Source organism: Corvus kubaryi, unplaced genomic scaffold (assembly GCF_017639235.1).
Source record: "Corvus kubaryi isolate FWS band 111438036 unplaced genomic scaffold, C.kubaryi_AGA036_p1.0 121, whole genome shotgun sequence".
NCBI classification, from domain to species: Eukaryota; Metazoa; Chordata; class Aves; order Passeriformes; family Corvidae; genus Corvus; species Corvus kubaryi.
This window is the reverse complement of record NW_024580656.1, coordinates 905,802-932,241: the sequence shown is the minus strand read 5'-3', so window position 1 is coordinate 932,241 and position 26,440 is coordinate 905,802. Positions and strand designations below refer to the sequence as shown.

General features: G+C 48.6%; 3 protein-coding genes and 1 pseudogene across 3 annotated transcripts; all 4 read right to left on the bottom strand.

Moving 5' to 3' along the window:
* Positions 1-686: 686 nt before the first annotated feature.
* On the bottom strand, positions 687-2,350 carry LOC121665347 (NACHT domain- and WD repeat-containing protein 1-like; the record flags this gene model as incomplete). Its single annotated transcript, XM_042029459.1, is given in 3 exon segments — positions 687-1,904; positions 1,907-2,032; positions 2,035-2,350. Coding segments are annotated over 3 exon segments (555 nt in total), but the record flags the coding sequence as incomplete, so codon positions are not given.
* Positions 2,351-3,825: 1,475 nt separating this feature from the next.
* Positions 3,826-6,014, bottom strand: LOC121665287 (NACHT domain- and WD repeat-containing protein 1-like). Its single transcript, XM_042029336.1, is given in 4 exon segments — positions 3,826-4,284; positions 4,413-4,614; positions 4,787-5,073; positions 5,949-6,014. Coding segments are annotated over 4 exon segments (1,014 nt in total).
* Positions 6,015-7,605: 1,591 nt separating this feature from the next.
* Positions 7,606-8,193, bottom strand: LOC121665220 (annotated as a pseudogene).
* An 11,430-nt stretch (positions 8,194-19,623) lies between these two features.
* Positions 19,624-26,285, bottom strand: TMEM38A (transmembrane protein 38A). Its single transcript, XM_042040589.1, has 6 exons — positions 26,047-26,285; positions 23,894-24,050; positions 22,753-22,937; positions 22,181-22,268; positions 21,957-22,074; positions 19,624-21,701 (listed from the first exon to the last, which is right to left on the bottom strand). Exons 1-6 carry the CDS (start codon positions 26,168-26,170, stop codon positions 21,474-21,476), a joined length of 900 nt encoding a protein of 299 aa, XP_041896523.1. The 5' UTR covers positions 26,171-26,285; the 3' UTR covers positions 19,624-21,473.
* Between the last annotated feature and the right edge of the window lie 155 nt (positions 26,286-26,440).

The window sequence follows — 26,440 nt, the reverse complement described above, 5'->3', positions numbered from 1 at the left end:
CCCCCGCGGCGCGGCCCGCCCCCTCAGCGCCCCCATTGGCCACGCCCCCTGATTGGCCACGCCTCTGCACCGCCCGCTCCGCGTGGCCACGCCCCCGCCCCGAGGCCACGCCCCCGCCCCAGGCCACGCCCCCCGCCGCCGCTTCCGGCCGTTCGAGCGCCGCGGCGGGAGCGGCGCCTCAGGGAGCGCCGGGGCCGCAGCGGAGCCTGAGGGGGAGCAGGGCCTGCGGGGCCCGAGCTGGAGGACCCCGGGGGGTCTGCGAGAGCCTGAGGGGGCTGCGGGATCGCAGGGAGTCTGGAGGAACCGGGGGCTGAGAACTGGAACTGACGGGGCTGGAGGAACTGCCTCTGGTTCTGTGGGGCTGAGGGAGCCCGGGGATGGTGGAGGGGTTCAGATGGGGCTGAAGGAGCCATGGGGTGTCTGGGGGAGCCCGAGAGGGCGGGTGAGGCCCGAGGGGGGCTGGAGGAACGGGGGCTGGGGGAGCCCCAGGGGCTGGAAGAGCCGGGGTTGGAAGAGCCATGGGGGGCTTCGGGGAGCCCTTCAGTGCCAAGGGTTTCTCTGGGGTAGCAGGATAAATGTGGGCTTAAAATATGCCACTTTCTCCAGTGGTCCCTGTCACCAGGCAATCTGAACTCAGTGAAACAGAGTTACATGAAGAGCAAGGAGAGGGGGGAAAAAAATATGCCGCTTGTTTTTCCTTAAAGCGTTACAGATGATTTGCATAAGAGAGACATGCGGAAGTCTTTCTTGCTTTGCCTTTAAAGTTGCTGCTGGTATTTGAACCCAGAATATTTTTCTCTGTATTGTGCTGGAATATTCCAGCTGTTTTCAGCTTCCAGGCAGGATGGTCACACACAGCCTCTGGATTTGGTATTCTGTCCCCTGTTCTGATGCTTGCACAAACTGCTGCCCTCTGGCCTGTTTCCCTTCTGACAACATGAAGGATGCTACAGGCCTGTTTAATACAGGAAGGATTAAATTAATACAGACTTTTTCTTTCACAGTTGCTCACCACTTGCAACATCCCAGGCTGTGATGGATTGATCCAGTGACCCAGTATACACATATTTATCATCTTTGGAGAGCCAGGCACAGCAAAGGCCTTTCAGGAGAGATGTGAGCTGAAAATGGATGGTTGGCATTAGATTGTTGTGCTGGTAAATACAGGTTGAAGTGGATATGTTTTAGAGTATTCAGTGATTAAAAATATAAATAAAAATGAATATTTTTTACAGTAGTGACGCTGGAAGGATGATGGGAGCCAAATACAGCTCCTAGGTTGTGAAGCACTCACAGCTGTGCAGGAAAGAGAACCTGGTAGGACAGAGTAAAGCCCTTTATTCCACCTGTGGAAAGGAGTAGCTCAGACACAGCCTTGGTGTGTGAAAGAAAATCAGCATTGATCCAACCTCCTCCACCACTTTTTTTCTTTTTTCCTCCTGGATTCTCCTGAGCTGGCCCAATTTCTGTTTTCTATTACTGTTATTAACTTGAGAAGTCTCTTCTTGTTCCCTGGTTTGTGCCATGAGTCTCACCCTGGTGACATGAGCAGAAAGAGCCGTAGACAAAGAACTCCTGTGAGTTGAGTTTTCTGTCAGAGCAGAGTTACCAGCCCTCAGCCACTGACAGCACCAACACCTGGGTGATGTATCCAGCTGTAAGGATGCTTGCAAACCAGCCCTGGATGCTGGGAAAAGCTTGTGCCTCTCAGTTTGACAGGATTTGGGTATTCTCCTTGGGAATCAGCTGCATCCTCCCTGGCAGCCCGGGGCAGTAACTGACCATTGACACTCAACGCTGTGGTGCCTCAGAATAGCTCAGCTCAAGTTGCTGCTGACAGAGCTCCAAGTCCCAGAGACACTGCAGGGAATCATCAGATCCACTGCCAGCCTGCTGCTCCCTGGGGCCGCTTGCCAAGCGGGAGATCTGCTTCTGTGACCTTCCAAAGGGAACCCTTGGGCCCCAGGGCAGTCCTGAAGGACTGAATCCCTGCTGGCCTTGCTGTAGATGACTCTGTAATCTCCAAGGAGATCAGGGAGCCAGGGATCTGAGTTCTGATGGTGTGGGTGGGCCTGTGGATCACTGGGCATGGATCTGCAAGGACTAAATCATCGTGTGCTATGGCAAACTGCTTCTGCCTGCTCATTGCCATGTGGTTGACTGGTTTCTGTGGCTCTGGAGGTGGGGTGCGAGTGACATCCTGCCTGGAGTTCAGTGGGGAGGCAAGGACTGTCCCAGAGATCAGCCCCATGAAAAGGAGCCGGCTTTGCTCAGCCAGCATCTGGCTGGGGCATCTCACCTGGGCAGATGTGTCCAGTGTGTCACACCCTTCACCTGTAAAACAAGGCAATCAGAGACTGTTCCTACTCTGAATGTCTGCCCTCAAATGGGGCTCGTGGTTGGCTTCTTTACTCGTGAAATTCCTTATTATTCATATTTCAGATTTTCACCTGTCACAAGCTATTCCAGACAAAATCTCTGGAGGTGAGATTTAAAAGCTCTCCATGCCTCAAACAGTTTTCCCAAAATCTCTTGCTTTAAAGCAGCAGGAAGGAGCAGTCTCTGTCAGATGATAACAGCCTAAGGCCAGACGGCCAAACATTGCCTTCTTACTCTGCAGCACCTGGAGCTGTTCAGCCATGGGCTTCCTCTGCTCTCAAAGGTGCCTGATTAGATCCTGCCCAGCTTGGGCTGAGCTGGCTTTTCACCTGTTGCTTTGGCAAGAGATGGTGCTCCAGATGTGTGTGCTCCAGATCTGACTCCTGCCCACAGCTGGGTAGCAAGGTAGCTTCTAGGAGTTCACATTTAAAACATTTCAGAAATGAAACTGTATTTCAGGCCTGAGGCACACACTGACATGAGGCTGGGCCCATGAATGGATAAAGTTCACTCAAGATCAAAAATAAAAGGGGAACAGAAAGACTTGAAGCAGTAAAAACAAGGGTCATCTTTTTAGAAGTGTGGCAGTACTAGAAACATGTTCAGGCCTGCAAATCCACACCGGTTGCTGGGGATCAACCCAACCCCTTTCCTGAATGAGGGGCATGTTCTGTGAGCTGGATTTGTAAGAGATGCCCCTGGTTGGGAAGTTGCCCACCCTTCCTTCTTCCCTGCCTGGACAGATGCAGCCTGAGAGCCAGGGACAAGGCTGCAGTTGCCAGCAGAGATAACAGCCATAGGAACTACTCCTTCATGTTCCAAATCTGTCTCTAGGAACCTGTGGAACCCCTTTGGATCTGCCAGGTACACTCACACATACTCCTTAAAGCCTACAACAATAAAATGTTAGTTACTGATTTATTGAGCCAAGGAAGTTTCCAATCCCCTTCAACCACATGTCCTTATGATTTAATTCCTCTATTTCCTTCAAGAGAAGCCCAAAGGCAAGCTTAGAAACAGTGAAAAGTAATTATCTCAAGTCCCTTTCACTGCTTACATCTCATTCCCTAGAGAAAGGGCTCCTGGTGCCCAGGCATGTTCTGCCTCTTCACAAAGAGAATGTCACCCAAAATTTGTGACCCCTTAAGTACAAGAGTTAAATAAAGCCAGGCCAACAGGAAATTCCACATGCTGGCCCCTTTGAAAGGACCCTTGGCATTTGAGAGAGCAGCTATTGCCAGCACTTCCCTAAGGAATGGGAGCTACTAAACCTGCAGTGAGAACAGATTCATCTTTGCCACCACCACAGAGAGAACTCTTCTCGGGCAGACTGCCCTCATCAGAAGAGATTTGCACAAAAAAGGCAAGAGTGAGACATGAAGCCAGGACAGCTGAGTGAAAGAAAGAGACATTAGCAGTGAAATTCATTCTGGCCGCTTGCAAAGCTTATAAAGTGCAGCAGGATGGAGTTTTGCTTCTCCATTTGCGAACTGTGAAGTCTGAGGAGGATGCTCTGTTTGGAATGGAGAAGGAAGGCCAGGCAACCAGATCTGTTGTCCGGGTCATCAAACCTTTGGATATTATAAGAAATACAAGAAATAGAGTTAAAAAGTTGAACAAACAGATGTGTACCATGGATAGAGATCCCCCACTAAATCCCACTGTCATCCTCCCTTGCCTCTGGATCAGAACACTGGATGTTGGTGTTTCTCCCTGCAGCCCTGAGAGATGCTTTTGGGATCTCAGCTCACCAGCGCTGCTGCGTCACAGACTCAGAGTTCCTCCCTCAGACACAGTCACAAGCAGCAGCCTGGGGCTGAGCACTGCAGAAAACATCCACACATCTCTCATCTCTCCAGAAATATGGAAGATGAGTTCTGCTGTCCCCAGGTGTCGAGCATTGACCTAAGAAAGAGGTGGCAAAGGAGACAGGAATAGCGAGGCCTGAGATGGCTTTTCTGTCCTCAACCTTCAAGGCTGTGGCTGCAATGTTGTGGTTCTTTCAGCACCTTTAAGCTAAAGACTGACTGTACCTTTGTACCTGAAGAAAAATATACAATCCTGTTCCCCTCATCCACATGAAGGTGATGTGAGGGCTGTTCTTTGGGATGCATATCCTGGATAATAAACCTGGCTCTGCCAGAAATCAAATTCCAGATGTGCAGACTGTGATCTATGGCAGCAGAAAAAGCACAGGTTCCTTTTTCAAACACTTCCACACACCTCACCTCAGCTATAAAATAAGAGGGGCTCACAAAATGAGGAATTCTCAGTGCTTTTGGAATTTGGGAGAGTGCTTATGGCTGGGACATATCTGTGTGCCTAAAGCTCTGACTGCCAAGCTGTCACAGCTCTTTTCAGGCATCAAAACAGCTTTCCAGCCTCAAAAAGTGGAGAAGGCTCAGCAGAGTGTCCAGGAAGGATGTGCAGCATCTCAAAAACTTCCATATTCCAGACAATCATGGAGCCATCCTGGGAAGCTGCCACCAGCAGCTGGCAATCAGGACCAAGTGCCATCGCTGTGACGCCTGCCACGACACACAGAGAGGAGGGAGAGGCTGCTCTTGCTGCCACAGAGAGAAAAGGGATATTTTGGAGCTTTTTTATGTGCGGTGTTTCCCCAGCTGGAACCCCCAGTCCTGTCTGAACCCCGCGGTCTGTGCCAGGAGCAAGATTAGGTTCCTGCAGACATATCTAGGTCAGTGTGTGCTTTTGTTGTCCTGACGACAAAATGACCCACTTTCCCCTCATTTGTGGAAGCAGTTGCCAATGGGGCTGGGGCATGGCCGAGCACAAAGGCGCAGGACCTTCCTCCTGCCTTTGTCTCCAAGCTGGGTTCCTGCAGAAATAGAGGTTTTCTCCTCCTTGCTCTGTTTATTGTGTTTCTTGCATCTCATTCATAGCAGATGGATAATTAGAAATATCGTTGGGCTGTATCTGCCCCAGGAATGATCCTACCTTTGAGGATTCTGATGGGGATTTTTGTGTAGGGCCCCACCTGGAAAAATCCACACAGTGGGATGAGCATGGGATAGGGACAGACCCTGCAGCAGCTCAGACACTGCTGGCACAGCTGCCCCATGAGCTCTGGGCAGGAAGGCAGCAGGGGAAGAAGCCTGGCCAACATTTCTGAGTGGATTATACTCCTCCCTGAGAGGGCAAAAACCTTTTAGAACAAGACTCTGGTGAGCCTGTGAGAGCAGCCATAGCTGATTTCTGTGATGTACAACGTGAAATGAGCTGAGCTGGCCTTATCTGGTAATACAGGGATGGCTCCAGTGTAAAACCTGGGAAATGTAACGGTGTGGCAGGATTCTTCCCTGAGGAAGGAGTGGGTATTCCAAGGAGAAGACAGGAGCAGCACTCTGTGCCCTGCCCTCCAGTTTGCTTTAAAGCTGCAAGGGAATCCAGATGGCTGACAGAGTATGAATCTTTTTACGGATCCCAGAATGGATAAATTAGTCACTGGTTTTAATTCCTCATAAAAGTACTTTTACTTGGAAAGGAAAAGTCCCGTTCTTTCCCCGGCAAACTCTTGTGTCCCACTGTGTCCCTGAGATGGGTGTTACCTTCAGGGCTATACAGGAGACTGCAGGTTCAGCACACATGGCAAAGCCATCAGCAACACTCTCCATTCCAGAGGCAGTTATTTTACAGCTGATCCACTTTATATTCCCTGCAGGGAGAAATGCTATTAGAGCAAAGAACATCAGCCCTGAGAATGCACCTGAGTTATTCTGAAAAGACTGAGGTTTGGGGAAGGAAGGGATGGAAGGATGAACAGCCACTTGCAGGGGAACTAGGACTGCTTTGCTGGGGATGTGGAGGGCTCCCATTGTCACAATGCCTTCTGTAACCTTTTAAACACTCTATGGTTTGGGGTTTTTTCTAAATTTGGTAGATTTTTTAATATGTTTTCTTCCTGGCATTTGGAGTATCTAGATGATTTCTTTCAGCTGCTAAAGGAGTGTGGTGGTAATTCTGGGATAACAATTTGTAAAGTTAGCTTATTTCCTTTCTCCAAGTTTCCTTCTCACGGCACAGCAGAAAGGGTGTGACCCTTACCCGTGGCTGTAGGCATGAAGCAAAGCACACCTCTGCACACCCCTTCTCCTTACCCAGCACATCCCTTTTTAGCTCCTCAGTTCCTCCAGCATGAAGTAAATGAAGTGGCAATTCACTCAACTTCCTCAGGTTTGGGGCAGTGTCAGAGAACCAGAATGGCTGAGAGGCAACCTGGGAGCTACCAGAGCAGTGGGTTTGAGATGTGGTGTGTGGATCGATCTGTTTGTTTTCACAACTTCAGTGCCAGACACCCAGCTCCTGGTATGGAGACAGCACTTCCAGGGCTTCCATTGTTTTCCTGTTAGCAGGAAATGTTTTTCCTGACTAAATTTCTCTTGCTGCAATCTAAGGCAGGCTGCCTTTCTGCAGAGGAATAATAAATGACTTCCTTCCTTGCTGCAGTAGCATTTTACATGTGTGAAGAGTGAATGACAGTCTGTAAAACTTCTTTAGATCTCCTTGGTTGTAGATACCAGTTTAAAAAACGTGTATATATATCTTGATCATTGGAAGCACTGAATAGTGTTCTTTAGTATTATTTCCACTGTCTTTTGATTTCAGACCCTGTCCAACAGCCTGGAGAATACAGAGCTCTGGTCCAGAGCTTATGTGGAAATACCTGCTGATATTCCTCACCTTTGTGTCAGCGCTCAAGGTCCTGCTAATACGTGGCAACATAAGAGGTTTCTTCATTCCCCAGCTCCAGGTCCCCTTGTAGAAATCTGCCAGAAGAAAATGCCTGTTGATTTGGTCTTGTTTTGATAGGTAACAATGCTGCAGCACTTCAACAAATTGCCTGGGAAGAAGTTCCGTGTCTGACAGCCCGTTTCTGCAAGCAAAGTGAGATATAGGAAAGGAAATTATTTATCCCCCTCCTCACTGTTTACACTGACACCCACAAAGGGAGGGTGAGGGGTTTTCTGGCTGTCCAGAACAAGTCACCGAACATCCTGCTAGCTCATGTGGCCGCATAGCAGTCCCAGGTGAGAGCTTACACCCTGGATAAGCCACAGAGATAATTTCCTTCTTCAAGTAATCCCAGAACATCTCCTTCAAGGCTCTGGTGTAGATAGGCTGCCAGGCATGAGGGAAATGTAACCCTTGCTAAATATATGTAAGAACACATTCACAGGCTTAAAGAACTGAGAGCTTTGACTGTGTTTAGACAGATTGCCTATGAACAGCAGGAAATACAGGCTGTTCCACCAGATCCAGCAGCACCCACCATGAGGGAGCAAAACACCCAAGCATGTGAGCCACGAGGACGGTGCTGTGGGACTTTTCCAGTCCCCACACAGACGGTGCATGGTGTCCTGGGCTGTGCCAGCAATCAGCAGCTCTGAAGTGGAGCTGTAAGATGCCCATTTCTGGCCTCCTGGAAGGCCAGCTGGAAGTGCAGGGCTTGCCCCTCATGAGAGAAGCTCTGATGGAAATAGGCCCATTGAGCTGGGCTTATCTGTTTTCTGTCTGATGCCAAGAGTACCTCCAGCATCTCCCACCTTCCTCACAGGATAAGAGTCCTACTTCAAAGTGTGCCCCAGCCTCAGGCACAGCTTGCTGGGGGGTGTTCAGAGCATCAGGCTCTGCTGTGGAAATGGAAATGACAATGTGGACCTGTGGAGGGCAATCTGATGGGAGTCAGCGGGATCTGTGAGCCCCATGGCCAGGCAGCAAACTCTCCACAGAGTCCAGGAGCAGCACCAGTGTCCGTGTGCCACAGTGGAAGACTGAGGAGGAGTTTGCTGAGGATCAGGACTAAGTCACTGCAAGCCTGGTTGGTCTGGAGTGGAGGTGGTGACAAATCAAATGCTAAACGGATTTGGAAACAAATGTCCCTCAGCAGGCTGTGAAGGGCAGAACTGAGCTGGGATGTCCTCAGCAATAGTCACAGCACTGTCTTGCCCTACAGCAGTTTGCACCTGCTCAGGTAATTCGCACATTCCACAGCCTGGTGGCCCATAAAGGATGAGGGTTGTGTGGGGTTTATCGTTGTCCTGCCTAATACACTGGAAAGTGTTATCCAAATTCTGTCTGCCGCAGAAAAACCTGCAGTTCCTCAGGCCCAGAGCTGTGTGGTGGCCCAGCTCTTGCAGAAGCTGCCCTGGCTCCTCACTGATCTGTCCTCAGCATTGGAGAGTCCCTAAAATCTGGTGATTTGTGACAGCAGTGGACTGCTGACAAAGTTGTTTCAGCTATTTATTATTGTCCTTGTGCTGAGGGTTGCCAGAGTCTTTACTTCAGGTCACAGTTTGTACTGTGAGGTGCTGGGGACAGTGGCTTGCAATTCTTGCTTTAAGGTTGCTGAGCAGCTGTTCTGCTTCACTCTCTGAACCATCCTCTTTTTCCAGCAGCTCACTGGTTATCCCCTGTCCAATCTGTCTCTTGGAATCCTCAGGTGTCCGTAGTGGTTGCCCAGGAGACCTTGCAACAGGAAGACAAGGGCCGGTGCTCATGCACTGCTGCAGTTGTTGGAAATGATATAACTTTCCTGACTCATTTTTAATTAGTTGTTTTAATTAATCAAAAGCAGCACCCGCTTTTAGCTTTTTTTCTTAGTTAAGTTTCTTCACAGGCTCTTCGAGTTACTTTGATCGCTAAGTCACTGAAACCTCAAGTTGCTAAAACTAACCCTGAGCAGCTTCAATAAACAGAGCCAAAAGATGTTGAAGCTTTGACATCTGGGATCTCACATTTATGACCCTTCAAGGACATTGGAGCAACCAGAAGGTACAGAGGAGATTAAGGCCTGGAAAGCTGGGGACTCCCCATGTGAGAAAGAGATGATAAAAGGACTAAAGAATGTAGACCAAATCAACATCAAGAGTGAGAAATCAATAACCAATAGAGGATAGAATACTGATTAACAAAGAGAATTATGTAACTTGGAACCAATGAACATTGATTTCTTTGTTTGCTAAAAGTAAGTGACCAAGTTTTGTGTCAGTGTCATGTGGAGGTTGGGGCTTTGTCAGCCACACACACAAACCCTCGACAGGAATAAAGTAATTCCTGACTCACTGATACTAAAAAGGCAGTGTTAGGGGGGTTTATTTATCCCAAGGACTGTGGTAACACAGACACAGCTGGGGTGGGGGCTGGATACCACCTGTGCACCTGGGATTGCCAGGGAGGCTCAGAAAACTTGCTGGTAATTACAGCATCCTTGTGGCTTCCCTGTTGGATGGGGACAGAGCCCAGCCTGCCCTGTGCCCAGGGAGACGTGCATTTCCCGTGGTGAAGGTGAGGCAGTGGAAGCAGAATTGGTTTGGGGACTCCTGCCAGTGGTGTTGTGAGATTGGCTGCCGGGTGGAGAAGAACCACAGGAACAGGGCTGAGCCTGGGAACTTTGGTTAGGACTGAAGGCTGGATCGGGGAAGAGTGAGATCCTGGGAAGGGTCAGCATGCACTGTCCATGCAGCCTAGTAGCACAGAATGAGCTCCAAGTGCAAACCCACAGCGTAACCTTTGAGCAGTGCCTGTCAGGGGACGGGGAGCAGGGGAACCTTGGTGGGTGGCTCTGCTGAAAGCTGCAGGCACACGCTGAGGTCCCGTGTGAGGAGCACATTGCCCCAGTGCCCCTGTGGGTGTCACCTGCACGTGTGACACGGCTCTGCTGGGCCCTGAGGGCAGAGCTCAGCCATGGAGAGCTCAGGCTGCAGCAATGCTGGCTCAGCTCTCATGTCTCTGTCCCTCTGCTGCTGATCTCGGGTGGAAGTGACTCAAGGGAAATCAGACAAACTTGCACAAATACTTAACTGGTTATTTATTTACTTGTGCCTTCGGTTATACCCCCGAAGACTTCGTGTGTTTATTCTCTTGGTTCAGCAAAACTGTCTCCCCTCCTAAAGCTAAAACAACCCGAGGAAGCCACTTGGCACTTCTGCAGGTGTCTGAGCCTCCCCTTGTGCAAGGCTTAAAGCTCTGGGTGTGGATTTCTCTTCGGGGCTGTCACCAAAGTGCTTCAAGGACACTGAGCTGGGCTTGGGAGCTCTCAGGGCTTAGGAGGAGTGAGCAGAGGGTTTAAGGCAGAAGCAGGGAGCTGGTGCCAGCCTGCAGTGTGACACCCTTCTCTGTCCCTGCTGGTTGCTATGGCATTTTCATTTCTGGTTCTTTGCAAGGGGGATTTGTGGTTTTTCCCTGGTTACTGAGCAAACCTCGGCAGTAGGGAGGACTGGTCACTACTAATGTAAAAACAGTGATATGGGAAAAATTAGGTTGTTCAACTTTTAGACGGGTCTGAACATCAGTGGTAGAGAATCCCAGAAGGTCTTGGGTTGGAAGGGACCTTAAAGATCATCCAATTCCAACCCCCTGACACGGGCAAGGACATGCAACTCTAATTGCCAGAACTCTGCAAGAGACACTGAGACATTCAGAATCTCTTGCTAAGGATTTCTCCTGTGCAAAACTTGGGGATTTTGGACCATGGATGACACAGTAAACAACCTGGTCTTTCAGGAACCTCATGCCTGTAGGTTGTTTGCTGCAACATTTCAAGCCTATATTCTGCCACAGAAGGATCCCCCATGTTTCAATAGCCTCTTTTATACTAGAAATTCTGTGCAAATTAGTCTAATTGGGATTAAATTACCCCTGAAGTATATCCCGTGGAATTTATACATGGCACTTTTTTTCCAACTGAATACAGAAATGGAAGGATGATATAAACCCTCGTGTCCAGGTGTTTGAAGGTGATGAGCCACCTAACTCAGCCTTGAAATCCAGACAACTCAATCAAAAAAATACACTGTATTCAAAAGTTCTAGGAAATTGGTACAGCCATAGTTGACTTCCAAGGAGAGGGAAAATCTATGTGTATTTTGGGAGTACTTTTTCCTCCATCACACGCATTTTGATGGCCTTTAGACAGGACAGACAGGAGAGAAGTGATTTACCTCAAACATTAGGCCTGTGCCTCTGGATACGCCTTCTCCAGGAGGGCATCTGTCTCCACAGCCAGGTCTGCATGGGAGGATCTGAGCAGAGCACCTCAAGTCAGGAATGTGAATCACAGAAACATAAAACAGAATCAAAGAAAGTCCTGTGTGGGAAGGGACCCACAGGGATCATGGAGTCCAACTGCTGGCCCTGCACAGACACCCCAACAACAACACCCTGTGTGTGGGAGAGTCACAGAGAGCAGCCTGGTGCTGGATGGAAGCAGTCCTTTGGACAAGGGATGGAGTGCCAGGACAAGGGGAATGGCTTCCCACTGCCAGAGGGCAGGCTTAGACAGGATACTGGGACAGAATTGTTCCCTGTGAGGGTGACACAGGTCACCCAGAGCAGCTGTGGCTGCCCCTGGATCCCTGGAAGTGCCCAAGGCCAGGCTGGACATTGGGGCTTGGAGCAGCCTGGGACAGTGGGAGGTGTCCCTGCCCATGGCAGGGGGTGGCACTGGATGAATTTTAAGGTCCCTTCCAACCCAAACCAATCAGGGATCCTATGATTAAAAAAAGACTATGAAAACACAGGAGCAAGATATTTTGCATTGCTTAGTTACAGAATACAGTACAGCAGCATTGATCCAGAAAAACACATTTCTTACACCTTGCTGCAGCAAATCCTCCATCCCACTTTAAGCCCCCTCCTACTGTGCTGTTGGCCAGCTCAGCAGTGAGAAAGAGCCCCAATAAAAGGCAATTCTGCTCCCAGGGAAGCTTTTCATACACAGCCGAGTCTGAAATTCTTACACTGCTTCCCCTGCTGTGCCTTTTACAAGAGAGATTCCCACTTTCCAGAAAAATCTGTGTGACACCTTTTAAGTGATGTGTTCACTGAATTAAATCAAACAGCCAGCTAGGGAAATTTAAGATAAATTAAGAAGACAAAGCAAATAGAAAAAAATTAAGCACATACAGGCACACAACCACAAGCATGAGAGCTCTCTCCCAGCACCTCCTGTTCATGATACACAGTATTATATTCATTGATACTCTTCATACCTGCAAAATTAAAATGTATCGGGAATATAAATAAATAGATATTTTCATATTAAAAAGATAAAGGTATGTTTTATCATATGAGATTAAAATTACTTCAGATCTGGCATCTTCTCTCCCCAAAATTATGTAAACATTCATGGCACTACCGAATCATGTGATAAAGTAGTACAAGAAGGAGTGCTAAAATTAGGAGGGAGAATGGCTCTATCTGCAGCTTTCCTTGGGGCTGGCCTAAGTGAAAAGTGATCACTGATGAAGCCCGTGCCAGTGTCAGATAAGGAAAGAGCTCCCTCGGGGTGGGAATTCTCCTCTCTGCACTGCTGTCCCACAGGGAGCAAGGCTTAGCACAAAGCCCTGGAATAATTCATTAGCTCTCAGGAGTTAAAGGAAATTCTTGTGTCACTTTACACTCCAGCCCACAGGAATTCCAAACCTTACAGTGAGAGAGTGGGTTTAACTTCTTGTCTTTTGGTGAAAATCCGATCACATTACATTTTTCAACCCAAAACTGTTCCCAAAAATGCGTGAGGTCTAACACACCTGGGGCAGGTGTTGTAGGTAAAACCCCAACACTGTCTGTGTCCTTACATGCCGACTAATCATAGAATCATTAAGGTTGGAAAAGACTTCCACGATCATCGAGTTCAACCTTAAATTTCAGCTTCTCTGCAGTTCTCATGGATTCCTTCCAGAAGCCTTAGCTCCAACTGTTCTGCAAACACGGATCTCTGCTCGGGCTGGAGACACCTCCCTGTCCAAACAACACATTCCCCACCTTGCACCCGCTGCAGGAGATGCTGCAGTGTTTCCTTCCCTTGGGAAGCACTTTTTGTGGAATTGAGAGCCCCTCTAAGCCTGTGCTCGCTTGTTTAAAAATGGAGTCTCAGGGAATGATTTGCAGAAGGGGGAAACTGAGTTTTTAATTCCCGAAAATCTGAGTCACTGCTACCCACTGCCAGTTACCACTTTAGGAGCTCCGTCTGGCAACTGTGTCCCAGTGGGCAGAGGAAGTGGGAAATATTTGGGCATTGTCCAAGAGGAGAAGTTCTCCACAAACATTTCTTGCTGTTCCAGCAGCGGACGGGAACGGAGCGTGTGTTGCCCGGGGTCTTGGGAAAGCCTTGTGCCTGGAGAGGCTGGAAGTGCACAGTAGTGCCTGGATTGAAGGCGGCTTTGCTGCCAGTGCCATTAATTCCTGATCTAATGCAGAATTGTGCCATCCCCGCCCCGTCCTAAGGCGCCTTCATTCCCAAATGAAGCTGCAAACTGCAGCTGCTCTGCCGGGCAGCCGCCTCACCGCAGTGCAACACGAGCAGGGAGCGCCTGATGCTTTCAGCAGCTCCGGGACTTTTCAGCTGATTTACCTGAAAAAAGCTGAGCTGATAAAGATTCGGACCAGGCTGGAAGGCTGGAAAGGAAGAGGAGCCATTTTCCCACAGAGGAGATCCCGGCGTGTGTCTGAACTGAAGCTCGCGGTGCTGTCTGAGCTCCCCGAGCTCCCTCAGCACAGATTTCTCCTTAAAGGGGAGATGAGTGCTGGCAATGAGCACCAGTCTGTGGTGCCTCTCCCCAGAATGCTGCCTGCTCCTGGTTTTAAGGAAAGCCTGAGAAAATTTCAGCTACTTTTATGTCACCAAAACTGCGGGAAAAACAAAAACCCTCCAACAACATTTTAAATGTTAGAGAGTCAAGGCATTACTTTATTCTCTGGCCAGGATGTTGTTCTGGCCAGGATGTACCACAGAAATCATCTCATCCACACATAGCTCGGGAGTGCAGAGAGAATCTTTCCATGACACATGACCTTTACTAGATTTTTCAGATCTTTTATACAGTCAAAACTCATAGAAACGAATTGGGTCAGTGTTCATTGGTCTCAAGTTGTCTAGTCCTTAGTACTTGGTCTCCTATTGGATCCGGATTTCTTCGCTTCTGATGTTAATTAGATCTTCATTCCTTGATTTTCTCATCAGTCTTTTCCGGAGATGTCCCCAACTCTGCCAGAGGCAGAGTCTGGGGTAGATGTTCATAGATGGCCGCCGATGTTCTGTCCTGTTCCGTCCATGGCCTGCATCTCTTTGGGGCTACTCCCAGTCTGTTCAAATGCTAAGCCCATCTCAGGCCTCACCTAGAGAAACAATGCCCTGGAAAGAAGCTTTAGTTGCCTTCCCTTGGGGCAAAGGTGAATAAACCTGGCTGAAGTCATATATTAAAAAAAAAAAATTAAACTGGTATATTTTCCAACTTTGATAGGAAATGGTTGACTGGAACTTCACTGCATCCTGGCAGGATCCATCTGTATTTGAAGAGGACAGATATCTCTATAGCAACCAGTGTTTGTCACTTGGGCAGAATCCTCAGGGGCTCTTCCTAAGGCACTGGGTGTGCTCCCTGTCAGGTGCTGTACACCTGCGATCCCTTTGTTCACCACCCTTGACTATTTTAGAAATAGTTTAGAAATAATTTCCATATTTTAGCACCAGTATCATTGATGGTTCAGGCCCTCTCAGCCATTTAAAGCAGGTTCCTTAACACCCAGGCAGTCAGAGGATGCCCGTGTCCTGCCTCTGCCTTCTGGCAAGCTGTGCAAGAGTGAATTTACTGAAAGGTGTTTACACTGTGCGCAATCATGGCAACATTTGGGGTGGGGAACAACCCCCAAAAGAGCAGCACGTGGGGAAAGACAGAGAAGAAAAAAGTAATCACTTACAAAAAACACAGCAAGACAGAAATGAGGAGAGAAGAAAATCCGCTTCCGGAGGGATACTGCAGCTGACAGCAGAATTCCAGAGGCAGGAGCTGGTTGGCTGCTGCTCCTGGTTTTGTCATGAAGGGCAGGACAACATCCATGCCCCACGCGTGCATCCCTGGCCCGGGGGATCCGTGGCTGCTGCTGCAGCTCTCACCCCCAGGGTCAGTGCCTGAGCTCAAAGGCAGGAAACTGCAGCTGTCAGCAGAGAACAGGGAGGAAAAAACCCATCTTTGTCCAAATGCCCTTGGAATGCAGAGGGAGAGAAGGTGCAACCCCCTCCGCAGAAGCCCTGACAGAACAGGCGTCTTCCCGTCGTGCTCACAGAGCATCCTCCGGTGTCACTCTGCCAGGCTGCTCTGTTTTCCAACATTCCCAGCATGCTGCTGCTTCACTTTGTTCCAATATGTGCTCCTGTAGGTGTTTGGGACAGCTCTTCCCATAAGGAAATGCTTTCTCCATGTCCTGTGCACACAGGGATGGTGCTCTACCAGCCAAGCAGATTCCTCCACTCAGGGCCGCTTTCTGCTTCTCACAGGAGACCATAATCTACAATTTCTGTGGATTTTTGCCTTTTCCAGGAAACTGAACTGAGCATGTCAGAGAAAACCAGTATCAGCCAGAGCAGCTGCTGTGCTTTTCCTGGTTCTCTCATGAAATGAGGTTTAAGAGGCTGGTGTCTATCCTTGGCTGTATCCCTCTGGCATACAGAGGCATAATAATGAAAAATTAGTAATCTGCATTTATGGGCTCCTTTTGCAGACAATACTTGATTACTCCCCACAGTCATCTACCCAAATAAGAAGAGATTAACCGACATCCTAATCTGTCATAAATCAAAAAGGCAGGGAGCCTTACCTCGAGAGGCAGACAAACAGCACAGAGCCTACATTAGGGTTTAGCCTACGTTATTCTAAATCTAATTTAAGCCAACACCAGGATTCTGAAGTCATTTTAGGATTTTTAGGCTGCGTTTCAAGGCGCTGCAATCTGGGATGTGTTCCGTGCTTCTCCCACCGCATCTCCCTGCCTTCGTCACTGATCGCACCAGCTCTTGTCACGCACAAAGAAAATCAGCCTCACTCGCTGATTCAGGCAGTTGGTGGCAGTGGTAGCAGAAGTCCCCCAGCCTGCCGAGCTTTTTTTGGAATGCCAAGACCTGACAGCTCCATTGAAGAGCACCAGGGGCTGGGATAATTGGGGAAGCAGCAGCTTGCTTTTATAGGAATGCGGAGTCTGTGTTACGGGTTCGGGGGAGCTCGCTGTACTTTGCCAATCAAAACCAAACAGAGTCAACCAACGAAATCTTTTCCAGGGACATTCTGGATTTCCTCAGGCTATAAAAATGTTGAAGCCTCTAAACACCTGTTTGCCTGCATTCCAGGGCTATAGCCTACCTGTACCCTAAGGCTAAGATGGAATCACTGTCTCACACCGATTCTTCCTGACATTCACAAGCTCTTTAAAAAATTCTCTCCCAAATTCGCTTTTGGCAAGTAAGGGAAGCAGATAAGGAAATATAAATGGCACTTTTTCTAAGGGTAATGTGTGAAAGATGCAAATGCACAAGTGTGAAAGAGAGACCAGACTCCAAGGTATTCATGACTGTTGATCTTAGCACTACCAACATCTTTTTGTCACAGATGTCATCACAGAGGTGAAGTGAGTAGCAACTGTGACTCAGGATGGCAGCGTGGGCTCTGGCATGACAGGGAACCGATTTCTCACTCTCTGCCCGTTCCCTGAGCCATCAGCCCCCAACAGCTTGTTCACAGACTGCTGCGTTCAGAGCAGGATTAAATTCTTAGCTGGGAGGTAATTTTGTGTGTGTTTATCAAGTCATGTTGATGTCTGATGAAATTCAAACCCTTTTAATTGGCATTTCCTTGTGGTGGATGGGCACGCAGGATGAACCAGATGCCTTGGGGCCAATACTAAGAGCATCCTAAGGAGGAAAATATCAACCCACTGTGCAGAGGATTTGGCATCAACAGTATCATTTCTCCGTTGTGAGTGGTTCGCCTTGTCTGTGTCCTGTCTTCCTGGATAGAAGCAGCTCACACTAAATCCAAACTATCTTTGGGAGCTTTCTGGAAAGTCTTGTATGGATGTATATTCTGATTTCTCGTTATTTGGGCAAAGAATTAAAATACCTTGAGAGAAAAATTTTTGCTGCAGCAAAAATCCTGGGTATCCAAGGTCATAGGAAATGCCATGTTATCCCAGCCTTACCTTCCTTATCATCCTTGCAGGAGCCAGTTACATCCTCTTAAGAACAGCACAAGAACCATAAAACAGAGAATCATAGCTAAGGGCCAGGTAAAGCTGTGCTACTGTGAAACACATAAAGCTCTAATTTTTAGTGGTTTTGTGTGCCCTTAAATCACCACGAAACAGGCTTCAGGAAGGAGCAGGCGTTTGGCAGCTGATCGCCTGGCAAGTGTTAAAAGGAACAACTGTACAGCTCAGGAGATGGCCAAGGGAACATCCATCTTTATCCTCTGGGTCTTTCTGCTTCACTGGATTATATAATTTGTTTATTCTTTGGACAAAGTGTGCAACAATGTAAATACTGGCATTAATAACAAAAGGAAAAGTGGAAACCAAGAACCCTGGTTGCTCTGGCTTGGTGCTCTTGTACTGGCTTTGCCCTTTCTTACACAAACTCCTCAGAAATTCTTTCCTATGCCCTCCTCTTTTTGTTACTTCATTTACTGTGAAGAATTATTAGTGCCCTGTGTAAAACTATTCTCTGGCTTTGTTTGTTGTTGTTTTTTGGGTTTTTTTAATTACAAATACATAAGGCCTGTAGAGCTTTCCCTGTCTGTGGAGCTGATCTGCCACGATGAAAAAGCTGCAGGCATCGGGTCTGGCTCTGCAACAGGAAAGGGAAACCTGTCAATCCACATGAAATGCTGAAACAGCAACTGAAACATTTGCTTTTCCCAGCAGGCACCCAGGGCCTCTTTGAGGATTAAACCTACTGCTAAATTTAGCCTGGTCTCACTGGAGTCAGTATCAGAAGTTATCAGATCAGGACATCTTTGGAGGGAATGACGTCTGTCCCGTGGAAGTCTGAGCCCCTGAGCCCTGGCAGGCTCCTGTCCTGCCCTGGGCTGCAGCAGAGTTGGGAGCTGGGAATGTTCTGTGGAGCCAGACACTCCAGAGACATCGTGGGATTCTTCAAAGGACATGAAATACCTGCTCTCATGAGCCTGTTCATTTACAGGTCCTGAGCAAAATAACCCTGAACTGGATGTCACGGGGCAGGAGAATGGTTAAACCACCTGAAACATTGTAATCCCTTATTTTTTGTTTTTTTAATGTAAGACTTACACTGACCTCTTCCATTGGTGGATCATACCAATGGAAATTCCCTTTTCCAATGCAACTGATACTCTCATCTGCTTTACATTAAGGGGTGTTTATAAACATTTTGAAAGAGTTAAATCTGGGGGGAGACAAGAGAAACCCTTCAAAATATAAACAGGCCTTTGTAGATTCCTGTTTGACTGGCTGTGTCATGCTTTCCTCATCACTTCCAGCTCTGAGCTGCGGAAACAAATTACTCCATCCCTTTAGGAAACACCTCACTCCCATTTTCTTTCTGTTTGGAGCAAAGCCTGAAGGAAGGAAGTATCTGTACAGGTCAGGTGGGGCTTCCCAAAGGTGCTGGAGCAGCCCTGTCTCCCTGCAGCCACGGTTAAAAGGTGCTGCTTTTCAAAGGCCCATTTTGCTTCTTGGGATGAAGGACACCAGCCTGGAATTGTACCAGACTGTGAGTGCTGAGCCATGGAAATTCAAGACAGGTTCCATCTCTCTCACTGAGAAAGGCTTCACAAAATGGAACTTGTGACTCCTCTGTGGCCGTTGTCTTCTCAAAACTAATCCCACTCCTGTTGGGTACTCTGAAGTTGTACAGAGCTTAAATTTTAACCTCCTTTGGAATATTTCTTCTCTCTGTGCTTGGTTAGAAGCTGTGATTTGACTCAGTTCGATTTGATTCGGAGTCCAAAGACTCTGAAGAGCAAAGCCTCTGCACTCAGAGAGCAGAGCAGCAGCTACAGGACCACGCTAAATATTCACACATTATTTTTCAGATTTTTAAATACCAATACTCCACATAAATATGCTGGAATTGTGTGTGTGGTTGTGAGTGTGTGTACATTTACCACTCCCAGGTGAATGCCCTCTTCCCTTGTAGGTGACAAAAGGAAAAATAGAGAAAACTGGTATAAACACCAAAGGACTCAATTTCCTTCTTTCCTTCCCTGAAATCTGAGGATGGCTGCTCAGAGGACACCACCACAAACAGCTTTTACCCTGTTATTTCCATTTATAACATGTTCAGGCACAGCTGTAGGACATAAAGTCTGATCTCCTTCTTCAACGAGAATAATTTTGTCACCAGGTCCTGGTGACACAGAGCTCCTGGGTGGCTGCTGGGACTGGGGAGGGTAAAACAAACACACAGATTTCCTCAGGTGCCACTGGACAATCAGTCACTTTACAATTTTTATTTGTTGACGGCTTCTATAAAACAAAGCTCCCCTTGGATCAGACATCTCATAAAACACTTATTTAGAGTCTCGTGCATGCTCGTGACACATCAGGTTCCAGTAGAGCAGCATCTGCAGAACCAGACAGTGGAATTCTGTCAGGCAGAATTCCTGTTTTCCACTGAAGGGGAGGGAAACTCACAAAATTAAGGCACTGTCAAACCCCAAGCCCACAGATCATTTGACTTTTCCTACTGGCTTTCCTCTGCTTGTACACAAGGATGGTTTCTTATCTTTCATTAACCGTCAGTTGCAATTTTGAACAGGGACACACACACACAAACCCCCACTTCTCTTAAATCCTGTTGCCATTCCCAGCTGGAAGGGAAACAGCAGCAAACCTCACAGCTAGGGATGGAAAATGCTGCTGAGGGAGCCCAGTGCTACCTCCCCAGGCCTGCCACTCTCACTGTGGTCATCCCAGCCCTTGGAAGATGCCATTTTTAGGAACAAAATCAGTTATAAGAACAGCTTTGAATTACTCTAAAAGCCAGTGTTCACTAAGCAGAACACGAATGAGCTGACAGACCCCCCCTGAGCCATGCAAGGCAGTTCACATTCTTCACTCGTTGGGCACAAGCTGCACTCACAGCCCAGCAGTTTGGCCCGAGGGGACCTACAGAAGGTAATCAGTATTTTCAGCTGATGTGCTTTTATCAGTCCTTTAAAGTAGTTTTTATCAGCTGGTGTAAAATGCACTGCTTCAGCCTTTCTATCTTAATTTAAGAATATAGGAAAGGTTGCTTCCTGAATCCAGGGAGCGTTCAGGCTGTCCTGTAGCACACCAGCATCACCGCAAGCCCAAACCAGCACACGGCTGTGGGCTCAGCGCCATCATTAGAAGTTCCAATTGCATGTTAAAAAAAAGCCAGATTCAGGTCCATGACTTAGGTGCCCTGGCAATTATAAATAAACAGTAATAAATACTTACACTCACACACACTCTTCTTGTATCCCACAGGATTACACACAAACCAGAGCCATGCTTCTCCGCTGCTTCAATAGGATCAGGTTCGGGGTGGGACACACTCACTAACAACGTGCAGCAATGCCACACACAGTTTAGGATACTGACAGTGCCAACGCATGGCACTGGGAGCACTTCACAGCTTCAGAGCTCTTGCAAACACAGACTTGGTTAAGCAAATTACAATGTCCTGACCATTAGAATCAGAGGGAACCGAGGTGAGGGAAACGGGGTTTGGCTCGGCCAAAGGCCATGTCCTTATTGCATATAAAATGTCACATTACTTGGAGATATGGCAGGTGTGGGAGCTGGGAAAAGTCAGACCAGGCTCATACCAGGCCATTCAATTTCCTCGAGTATGAAACCTGATTTCCACGTTGATTGTGTCGTAACAGTTTGCTGTTTTGGCAGACTCCAGAAAGGTCAATGAAAACTCAAAGGACCTTAAAGAGTTGCAGGAGCACAAACCATTCCCCCCATTCATAAATAAACACAGTGAAAGATTTTACAACAATTGAAAATGCTGCATTGGATTTGCTGACAGCTTGGGAACTGGCACCCACTTACCACCCTGGCACAAACCTATGAATCCCTGAAAATCTGATCAGAACTGAGAGGCAGAGACCAAGAAGCAAGCAGCAGCACAGAGAGCAAAAATGAAATTCAGGGACCCGGCTGGCAGTGTCCTGGCTTCCACCTCTCCTCTGGAGTCTGACAGAGGAGGACTGGAGCATAAAGGAGGTCACAGGTGGCTTTGAGACTCCGCTCTGGAAGAATTTTCTTGGCCTATTTTCTGTGCCGTTGTTTTTTTACTCAGCTTTTTTTGCCTTCCGTTTCCTTGTGCCTTCGTTCAGCTCCTCTTTGGACTTGGCAGGAGGAGGAGGAGGAGGAGGGTGGGAAACCTCGTGGGAGGCCCCGTGGTGGTCGTGGTGGTGGCTTGGGTGCCCACTGGAAACAGAGCCAAAGAGAACGGGGCAGACGAGGTTTTCCAGCGGAGCAAAAGGTGAGGCGTGAGAGTGAGTGGCCGTCATGAAAACCTGCCAGGCAACAGGGGACACTTAGAGATCACACACAGCAAGCAAATACTGACCAGTGGGCATTCTACTGACCCCAGAGAAAGTCCCTGCTGCTGCATGACTCGAGACACAAGGATCTGCTTCTATGATGGAGAATTCAGCCTTGAATTTCCCAAGCAGATCCTACAGCCAGTGAATTCTGTAGTGGCTCAGGAAGGCAAATATCCCCAATTCAGGTTCTGTAATTTGCTGGCAGCAAAGCTGCTGTAAACTTACCTTGCAAACTATCATGAACATGGTGAAAAAGAAGATGAGGTTGGCCTCAGAGATGGGGAGCCAGTGAGTCTGCTGCAGAGTGAAGAGGACTGTGCCGTACAGACTGGCCTTTGTAGGGCTGGAAGAGAAAGAAAGAGGTTTCCTGGAAGGTTTGCACCCAGCCTTGACTGGTTCTTTCCATTCTATTCTTGGTCTGACTGGGAATTTCCAGGCTGAGGACTTACAAGGACATATGAAGAATTTCATTTGTTTCTGGCTTCCAGACCCCACGCAGCAGCTGCTCAAAGTTTGACATCAAGGCCACACCAGAACCTGTGAGACAGAGAAACCTGTCAAAGAGCTGGAAGTGCCACAGCAGAGGGCTCTGGATCCTCAAGGGAGAAGAATAACACAGGGGGACAAAGGCTTCTCAACATTCTCCCCAAATTTAAAAGTTAGCCTAAACCAATAGAGCAGGGCAAACACTTTCTTGTCTTTCTACCAAGTGGTTCCTGATGCAGGGAAAGGACATTTGCCTCTTGCAGTTACTGATGCTCAAACGCTTGCTCTAAACACACTCTAAAGGAAAACTGACCGGCAGAACCCCCTGAAAAGACCCAGGTGAGGTCAGAGACCACGGGGGAAAGAATAAAGAACTCCTGACTCCAGATCTTGAACCACTCCACGAGGATGCACAAACACCTGTGTGCTGGGAACCTGAGCGACCCAGCCCACATCCCCTTCCTGCTGCTTCCCCTGAGCTGCCCCCAGACTGTCCCAGCCCTCCCTGTAGCCTCTGGAGCATCTCAGGTGTCACCTTTGACCCATCCCGTGGCCATCATCACGAACCACCCGTGGTGGTACAGGTGGTGGGCGTGGTGCACCCCGGCCGCGATCTTGCGCACTCGGACCACCTCCTTCATGGCCACGAAGATGAGCTTCACGGGCAGGAAGCTGACACACTTGTAGAAGAGGTTCATGGGACAGAAGAACATCAAGTACCTGCAAAAAGACCACAGATTTGTTCTGATTTGGGATATGCAGAGAGGGGTAGTGTGGCAGACTGAGTTACGGCAGGTGGGGGTGAAGGAGGAGAAAAATTTAAAACCAAAAAAAATTTCTTAATTTCATAGTTAATTCTAAAAGGAAACCAGCATGCAGCAAAGCTTCTCTATAGCAACAACTCAGTGAGCCCTCAGTAACTCAGAGAGCCCTCACTACTAATACTCCATCTTGAATAAAAACCAGTAATTTTAATTCAGAATTTTTTAGAAGTTTGTGTCTTGTACGGTCCAGAAGCATCAGTTCATATACAAGAAGAAGCTACATATACTGACATGACATTACAGACAGAGGACAGATTTCAAATGCTCTTTTTTCCAGAAGACTCCCATATTTTTCAACCCTGAAAGATGATCTTTCTCTTTATTTTCTCAAGTAGAGAAAAGTAGGTGGCTGAGGGATTTACTCTGAGGCTTCTGTTTATGAAAATTTCATTCATAACGTTTCCCAACAGTGCTCATTCTGCCACACAAAAGTACCTACAACCCGTACACACCGAGGGACTTAAAGGTTAATTTGTGGACATTTCACCAACACAACAAATGAAGCGCCCTCAAATCTTCAGGATGTGCCACTCCTCACTCTGTGTGGGATCAGTGGGTGCTGCTGCTCCTGCGGTTTGGCCCTGGCTCAGCAGTGGCTGCTATGAATAGAAGTGCCCCAGCCCAGATAATCACAGCATTAGGCAACTGGTCAGGGAAACTGGGAACTAGAGCCAGGAATGCAAGAGCCTCACAGACTTCCTTACCCCACCTCTGCTCTCCCCAGTTAATCCCAGCGAGATCAGAGCTGGGTCACACAGGAAGAACATCTCCCTCCACGTCTCCCTCCTCACCGGAGCTCTGGGCACAGCCAGGGCGTCTCGTGCCACATCAGGAAGGGTGGAGGGGACTCACCACACTCCTGTGGCCAGGATGACACTGGAGTTGTGGCTGAAGTAGCCAATGGGTGCCTCCCCCAGCAGCAGATCAGCGAGGATGTAGCTCCCAAAGCAGTGGAGCATAGCACAGAGCCAGGAGGCAAAAGGACTCTTCCGGGACATCTCCACGGCTCCTGTGAAAAAATATTGGGAATCACGGAGTCACCAGTGTTGGAAGGGACCCTCAAGGCCATCGAGTCCAGCCTCAATGAGAAGATGGATCTAGCAATTAAGCAGAACTTCAAGACCCACTAAGAGAGAGGCTCGAGGCGCGTGTTCTCCCACAAAGTAACTCAAAGAAAAGTAAAACAAAACACAAAAGTGTGAAGCCCAAAGAAGTACCAGCAATGGTCAATAAATGATCACAGCCTGTGGACCCCCAAAGGTTTCACGTGAACAGAGTCATTAGAAGTTTATGAACTGGCTGAGAGTTTCTCTCCTTTATTTGCTGCTACCAGAAAGAATATTTTTTTCCCTTGAAATCAATGTCTTTTTACAGTCTAAAAATAAAATGCATACTAGTACCATTCTCTCCACTGCTTAAACCTAGGTGCCCTCTAGAATTCATGAACAATCTGTTCATCTCTTTCATTCATAAGATAACCTGCAAAAATAGAACAGGAAATCTTAATCTTTATTTGAGAGAAGAGGATTTGAGGGTTCTTCCCTACTCCTGTACTAGTCTGGAAATACTTTGTGGTCTCCTCCCACAACCTGCTATGGACTTTTTTTAAATTCCTGTAGCCATTTTCATCCACTTTTGTACTTTTCCAGGGAAACCTCCCGATAACATAAATTCTGTGAGGTTGTTTCATCAACTTAAATTGCTCCAGAATCCTTCGTGCGGCATTTCAGACACAAAACTCTGTTCAGTGAGCAGACAAAGAGAGAAAATGCTAAAAATGTTATGTCAACAGGATTACCTGGTCCACCTTAAACAGCAGTAAGTGGAATAACATGAGCCAAAGCTCTGAGTGCCCAGGGTCTTCCATCCTCGGGGACATTTGAACCAGCTGAAAACCCAGCGGCAGCGGGACAGCTGTAACAGCCGAGACATGAAACTGGTTCTATAGGAACCTGAGGTTTAGCTTGAGGCTTAAATTTAGTAACGCTTGTTTTTCCTTGGCTCCACGAAGCCATGCTGTCTCCAAGGAGGAAACAGGATGGTTCTGTCCTGACACTGATCCTCAGCCCAGGAGATGTGGGATGGGAGCACTGTAGGAATCTGGGGAAAAGTACACCCCAGCCTCATCCAGTCCCAAGTGGATTCCTGGGCTGGCATATATTTAAAAACTATTTTTGTGAGGGTTGCCTGTTAACTGTTCGGTTCAGGACTCCATGCTGGAAAGCAGCTGGGAGTGATCAGGCTTGGAAAACCCAGCACTTGTTTATAGGGAGTTTAACTGGAACAGCGTGTGGCTTGTACGGCTTCGAGGTGGCACAACACCGGGTTTGAAAATCATTGCCGAGCTCGGCGTTGGTTTTCCCTTCAGTCACTGGGCAGTTACAGTGAAACTGCTCAAAGCAGAGCACGAGGGGTGCACACATTGTCAAAAACACAGAGGGAAAGTGGCGTTTGGAAAAGACCGAAGCACAGCCAGGCTGTGACAAGAAGAAGATGAAAGCCAAGGCGCAGATCTATCGATCTGTGCAAGATAAGCCCAAGAGAACAAACAAGGCAAGGTCAGTTATGGTGCCTGAGAACAGCTCAGGGCATGGTCCAGAGGGTGGGAAAAACCAAGGTTTTACATCCAGCCCTTTTGTATTTAAATAGGAGGAAGGTACTGCCACAGAAATCTTCAAGCCAAGGGACCGGCCAGAAACGCAACTCTCAGTCCTGGGGTGGCAGCCAAGTGACCGAACTCAAATACCTCAGTGCGGCCGGAATCCGGTCTTAAACAAAATCCGAGATTATTTTTCAAAATCAGAGTCACGGGTTCGTGGGTGGGTGGTTCTGCTTTACATTTAGACACAGGTGTCGGGGCTGTGGCATCGCCTGTGACAGGCGGCAGAGGACAGGGACGGGCAGCTGGCAGGACCTGTTGGTGCGGGGCAGTGCGGGCTCTGTGCCGGCGCAGCGGCACCGCAGCCACCCCCGGACCCCCTCCCCGGGCCAAGGGCCGCACTCACCGGGCTCGTACTTGAGGTAGAGGACGGAGATGATGAAATAGGCGGTGTCGAACAGCGGGAACACGGGCAGCGCGGCGAAGGCGGCCGCCAGCTCCCCGAGGGGCAGCGCCTCCGCCAGATCCATCGCGGCGCCGGATCCCGGTTCTCAGCTCCCGGTTCTCGATTCCCAGCTCCGCAGGCCCGTCCCGGCGCTGCGGGGGCTGCGGGAGCTGCGGCCGGCGCTGCCCGGGCCGGGCCCCTCGCTCCCCGCGGGTGTCCGGGCGCGGAGCCGCCGCCGCGGGGAGCGCAGGCGCCGCCGGCCCGGGCAGCGCCCGCCCCAGCCCCCGCACCCCCCCCACCGCAGCCACCGCCCGACCCAGGAGCGAGGCGAGAACCGGGAGCTGAGAACCGGGAT